This window comes from Nestor notabilis, unplaced genomic scaffold (genome assembly GCF_000696875.1).
Source record: "Nestor notabilis isolate BGI_N333 unplaced genomic scaffold, ASM69687v1 scaffold5498, whole genome shotgun sequence".
NCBI lineage: Eukaryota > Metazoa > Chordata > Aves > Psittaciformes > Psittacidae > Nestor > Nestor notabilis.
This window is the reverse complement of record NW_009939499.1, coordinates 87,117-93,588: the sequence shown is the minus strand read 5'-3', so window position 1 is coordinate 93,588 and position 6,472 is coordinate 87,117. Positions and strand designations below refer to the sequence as shown.

Below are 6,472 nucleotides of genomic sequence, written 5' to 3'. Positions count from 1 at the left end.
TTTTATCAGGAAAGTCTCTAATGACACTTCTGTTTCAGCATCTGGTGTTGCCTACTAACTAAAGAGGATTAGACATGGTGAAAGATCTGGTTAACGGCCAGCATTCAGTGCTGCAGAATGTACTGAAGATGCTCTTTGTGAACTTTGAGTCTGTTTTGGCTCTGGCCTCTCAACTGTTGCTTCAATAGTCAGAACAACTAAATAGACCGTATCTTAAGTAACTGGACCTATTCTTGTGGAAATTTTTATTGCTTTTCCAAACTACTGTGATTTGGAGGGGATAAATACCAGACCTTGTGAACTAAGGATGATTTTCTGATAATATGCATCTCAGTTGCTGAGTTCACTCATGGCAACAAGGACAAATTAAAGGATACAAGAAAGAGAGGCTGTTTAGTAGCTAGGATGGTCTTACGGGCCTAAGTGTTGCAGTTAGTACTGTGAGCATGATGGTAATCATCTGTGAAATGTCTACGACCCAAGCACAGGTATTCTAAATCTTCATTGAGTGGACTACCAACTGCCACCTACAGGTCTGAACTGCTCAGAGATGACTGAAAATGCTGTGAAGTTAGTGATGAAAGAACCTATGCTGTGCTGCCTTTCCTCTTTCTTACTGAAACTTGTTTCGTCCTCAGTAGAAGCCAAAGCATCACATATGTGGAAACCTGTACTGAAATACAAGTTTCCTCATCTCTAGCAATACACAGTTGTTCGATTAATTGCTGTGAAGTCGGACACTGTGACTAAGGACTGCACCAGACTAGTCTTGTCAAATGATCTTTGAATTCTGCATTATACTATTCTGCTAGTTAGTTAGTCTCGTCATCAAACCAGTAAGCATTGGTTTATTGCTGTTGGTTTCCTAACCCACCCCTTTGTTTATATGGTGCCCACTTCTTTCTCTGTGCTTTTCAGGAAACCTCACAGGAGTCTGAAATGAAAGTACCCTTAATGCTTCTTGTAAAGCTTCAAAGATGTGTTCAGAGAATATGGGAGAACCTCAGCAGACATTTCCATTTCAAAGAAGAAAGACTGATCTTCATCATAACCTGGATAAGAGGAGGCCCAATGTTTTATTTTACCTTTGTATCTCTCAAGATCAGACCTAACAAGTCTTTCAGCACTTGCTGTCTGCCTGTATCTCAAGAAATTAAATAGTGGGGTCAAATCATTATTGGTAATGATTCTTGAGAATACTTGTGGTAATAAAATTCCTAGTAAATTCTCAGTGGTTGAAATTACACATCTAAATCACATGTACCTGTATCTGGATGACTGTCTGATTCAGGGAAGGTTTTGCTAGGAGATACCAAGGCCTGTTTGCGTCATATTGCTTATTGTCTCAGCTGGGAAACCTTGAGGTATGGAAGACCTTTATTGCCAGACAGAATTTGTTTGAGCTGTCATTAATTTCTCATTGTCAAATGCTTATTTTCCAGAGGACAAGTTCCAAATCTTTCAGGAATATATGAAAATGTATGTGAGCACTTGTGGATTATTACTTCTATAAGCACACGTGTTGAGGATAACCCTTCACCTAAAGTTGCTAACAATTTTTCATGCTAGTTTAGGCCAATGTGCTTTGCTTTGCACTTGTGGTGTGCAAAGAATATGGTATTGGTGATTTGCTATATTAAGGTGTTTCGTTGTAGCAGTTGGGTCTTCAAAGCTGTTAGAACATGCTTTTAATTCCCTGGTCGAATGTGTTTTTGTAATAACCTGTTTTGCTTTGACCAGTCCCTTTTGTATACTGCCAGTTGGCTCTTACCTATGCTAGTTAAGATCAGCTTTTAGCCTGTGTTACGGTGGGAAAGATGCTTTGGAGTTGTTAGGAGCAGCAGTACATAGCATACCTTCACCTACTCGGCTGGCTCTGTGCATGTACACATGAAGAGATCACTTGCATGGGCCCTGCTGGAACAGGGCAATGGTGATCCACCAGCTGACAAGCTGACACACATTCTTCCTGCTGATTTGGCTCTAGTTCTTCCCCACTTGCTTGAAAACTAGGCCCAGTATCTTTGCTGCCAAACAATTTATCCTTTTTAAGGCTGGGAATGTGGAATATTTTCAGTTCAATTTTCTACCATGTGAAAAACCTTTTAATCTCATGCAGATCTTTTAAATCGACAGACCAGAATAAGAATATTTACTGTCTTGGTTAGATTAGCTGTATTTTTTTGGTGTAGGTGCTCTGTACTTGTGTCTGAGTTCTTCTTGTTAGGCTGATCATCTGGCTGCTGTTAGCTCTGTCCTAAGTGATCAAATCTATTCAAAGATGGAAGGGAATGTTAGCTCCAAGTGTAGGAAGTATGTTGCTTCCTGTGGTAGGCTAATGAGTTGCAGAAGAGAACCTGCACTCCAAGTATTAAAAAAGAGGTAATAACTGGTTGTAGATAAAGCTTACAAGCAAATGAAACCCTGTTGATTAGCATGAATAAAATGCATTTGCAGTGTCCTAGCAACCTGGCTTGTGTTCTCCATAGAAGAAATTTTTAAGGAAGAAACCAAAAGGAATTAATATTTCACCCGTTGATAAGATTCTTCATTGAATCTGAGCAAACACAAGAGGGAGAATCGAGGGTTTTGGTTTGAAAATCTGACAAATGGGCTAGGGATATTCCTAGCAGTTACAAGTGAGCCTGTTGATACTGACCACAATAAGGAGAACTGAAACAGATGCTGGAAAGATATATGATTCTTAAAATTAATTTTTACAATTTTGGGTTGCAGGATTGTTATCCCAAGCAACCTTTACAAGGAAATAGGAGGGGAGTCAAGGATATAACTAAGGAATCAAGGACTTGCAATAATTCCAGCTCTTTCATTGTCCTTCCCTGTGGTCTTTTGTCATGGTAATTTATCTTACTTAGCATGCATCTGACAAAAGAACAAGTTCATGGATACAGAAGATCTGTGTAAGTACTAATTATGTTGTTAGAAGTTAATACAAATCGAGGTAATTAGATTTAAATAACCTCTTGCCAGGAAGGTATGTACGATCCAACTGTGATATCTGGCACTCTGTCATGTTATTGAGCTTATTCAAATAGAATATGATCTACCTTGTGAACAACAAATTTGTTTGTTTCACATGGTGCTTATGGAGGAAAGAAAAAAAAAAAAAACAAACCCAAAGCTGTGCTTGTTTGTTTCAAAGTTTTGCTTTTCCTTTACAGCTTCATGGCATATCTGTATATTATTGCATTTAAAATTTAAATTAAGTTTTGTTATTCTGCCAGCTCTGTAGGCAGAGTGCATACATGCTAGATGAAGAAACTTGGTATGTATATTCTAGGAAGGTTTTTACACTTGCAAGTAGTGAGCATCTTGTTAGCAATTTCTCTTAGCAGTCCTTCATCTGCTAGAAAGAGGGGAAAAAAGGCTTGCTAGAAGAAGATGCACAAAGGAAGCCTTCTTCTGTTTCTTGTGATGGTTCTGTTCTGCTCTGAAGTGTGGCTCTAAAAATACATATGCTTTTGCCCAAATGAGAAGAGTAGTAATTATAGGCCTCAAACTCCTCCTCCTTCTGCAATTAGGGAAATGGAGCATTCAGTAATGTTAGAAAGGAATTCTGCAATAGAAGCAAGAACCAAGAGCTTAACCATGAGTCTAGTTCATTCACAACTTGAGCTGGCCCACAAAATCTTGAAGTAGTGTTTTGTGAATTCTGAAATATTGTCGAAAAAGTGTGTGTGTGTGTATATATGTACATATTAGTTTTCAGAGAACAGACAGTTTGTTTAACATTAATAAAAGCAAATGCGGTATTTTAACTTTTAGATGTGTATTACTTATTATGAAGAAGGGTTAAAATAACATTCTGGGTTTTATTTCATGGGAGTTCCCATTTTGATTGTTGGAGGGAAATATGAGAATGGATAGAAGATTATTCCCACCTTCCCACCCTTTACCCCTCAAAAGCTGTGTTAGCTGCAGACAGATACTTGAGTCTTTTCATGGACTGCTAAAAATGGTCCTGAAGATGATTTTTGTATGTACGGTAATTTTTGCAATGTTTTTGCCTTTTATAGGTTTTGTTATGATCCATGGCTAGTTGTAGGTTGCTTGGTTGTTTGGGGTTTTATTATTAATTTATTCAGTTCACGCACATATACATAGAAAGGGGAAAATCCCCGCTTTGTTTTCTAAGAACCTGTGTCTAATAAAATTAAAAACTGAGTAGCTGCATAATGATGGTGTATTAGGGGCTTGATGCCTTTTACTGTGAAGTCATTTACTCATGGCAATACAAATATTGTTTTCTTTGTGGCTCTTTACGAGTTAAAATCTTTCCATGGCTGTGGTAGTTATGGAAGTTGAGTGGCTTATTATGTTCTGTTGCTTGATGTTACATTGCTGGCCCACCTTTCATGGTCACTTTACGTTAAGATAAAGAACGAGAATAATGAGGCGCTGCTAAAGCACAGTGAATACTTCTGGCCTCTGGTTTATAAGCATTTCACAGTGGGATAACAATACAGCTTTCTGGCTAAAGAGGAATATTTATACCAAAGCATTCCCGAGTTCTGCCTCCTCAAGTTTGTTGGTTTAAGTTAGTTCTTGGGAAGAGACTCCTTTGCCACTGAAACATGGTAGAAACTTTGGCAGCTGAACTAAAAAAATAGTTTCATAATGATGGGGGGAGTCTATAACATGGTGGTGCTTTGTATGATGTCTTGAACTGAGCATGGTATTACTGATCATAAATATTATTTCTTCTAACTGTGACTTAAACACCCCTCCCTCCCCCCGCAACCAACTGTGAACGTAGACCTTTCACTACTGACACATTTACATGAAGAGTGTTTCCAGCATGTGTGTGTATCTGGATTTAAAATAAAAAAGTCCTCTAAGCAGTTCAAGAAAAAGATGCTATTACTGGCTTGCTGAGAGAGGATTAATTAGGAAATGTCTTCCCTTATCTGGATTTCTAGAAGTTACAGTGGTTCACTTCCTCTTAGCAGAGAATTATTATGCAGAATGACACTAGGCACTATATAAAATTACCATGTTGTTACCTGTTTGTTCTCTGGGGCTTGGTATTTTGGTTAAATTTGAAGTTATTTGCTAGACAACTGATCACTTGTCAGATAAAGGGATCAGCTTAAAATAACTTGTAACAGTGTGGTATGTTTGAATAGCAAAAAGTCAGGGAGAATCTTGAAATTGGGAAGATCTCCAGGAGGATCTTTTTTGCATGAATACTAGCTTTACTTTGCATACCTTTTATTCCCCCCCTTCCCTTTTCTCCAGTATTGATACTCGAAAAGGTGGAAAATGGAGATCTGAGCAACAAGATATTGAAGATCACGGATTTCGGCTTGGCCAGGGAATGGCATAAAACTACCAAAATGAGCGCAGCTGGGACATATGCCTGGATGGCTCCTGAGGTCATCCGCTCCTCCATGTTCTCCAAAGGCAGCGATGTGTGGAGGTATACATTTGGCATTAAGTGATTGGATACTAGAAAGTAACTAGACCTGCTAGGAAATCTCTCTTACATTTCAGGATGAGTAACGGTGAACCAAATATTAAAATTCAGGTTTTAAGAAAGCTTTATCCACCAGCTTTCCATCTATCAGATTCTTGGACTACTTTACATTGATTGTAAACTTTATTTTTTACTGTAGGAAGTGGTGAGCCAGCTCCTGCATGCCTCTAAATTTTTGTTGTTCTATAAATTTACATTCAAATTATCCTAGGATTCATAATCCCAATTCCCTCTGCTGAATCTAAAACAAACTTTTTTGTGCTTACTTGGCTATTGGCTCACATAATCGAAGGCCATAAAACTGTGAAGTACTTTAAATTACTGTTTTTTTTGTTGTTTTACCAACAGTAAAATCATTTTATGGTTTTGGTAGTCATGTATCACTGATGTATGTGTACACAAACGCACTGTATCTAGCAGAATTCCCTGTGCAGTTTCAGCATGGATACATTTTTCACTTTTGTAATAATCTTATGAATTATATCCATCCTTCTAGTCTTTTACATGAAATAATATATCTCTAGTTCCGTCCGAGTATTTAATCCATTGGTAGTAATTTGCATGTAAATATTGTCTCTTCCATTCATGCACTGGGATTTTTGAGAGTAGGAGCTACTTCGGTGGGGAGTAGTGTAAGGGCCAGCCCATAGACTTCCAGAAATGGAGTTTGAATATGACCATTAAGTGGATTGGTAAATGCAGAATTTGGTAAATAGTTCTATAACAATGACTTTTCTGGATGCTGTGTGACATAGAATTAGTACTGAACATCTGAAACAGATGAAGTAGATGGAATTTATTGGTGGGGGAGAGGTATTGAAATGTCAGGGTGACTTTGTCTTTAGAGCAGTCTAATTCTGTTGCTGGCCAGTAATGCTCATGCACAAGTATGTGCATGCTGTGAAATTTATCAGAATTGTCTGGCTCTTATGGCAGAGGTTTGATGTGAGGAGTTTAATTTTCCTCCTCCGATTT

General features: G+C 38.1%; 1 protein-coding gene across 1 annotated transcript in view; it reads left to right on the top strand.

The window, feature by feature from the left end:
- Positions 1-416: 416 nt before the first annotated feature.
- The window catches only part of MAP3K9 (mitogen-activated protein kinase kinase kinase 9), a 28,096-nt gene continuing 22,040 nt past the window's right edge, over positions 417-6,472 (top strand). The window contains exons 1-2 of the mRNA XM_010019887.1: positions 417-435; positions 5,260-5,440. Of these exons, the coding sequence (XP_010018189.1) occupies positions 5,358-5,440 (83 nt within the window). The 5' untranslated portion in view covers positions 417-435; positions 5,260-5,357. The remainder of the gene's footprint in view (positions 436-5,259; positions 5,441-6,472) is intronic.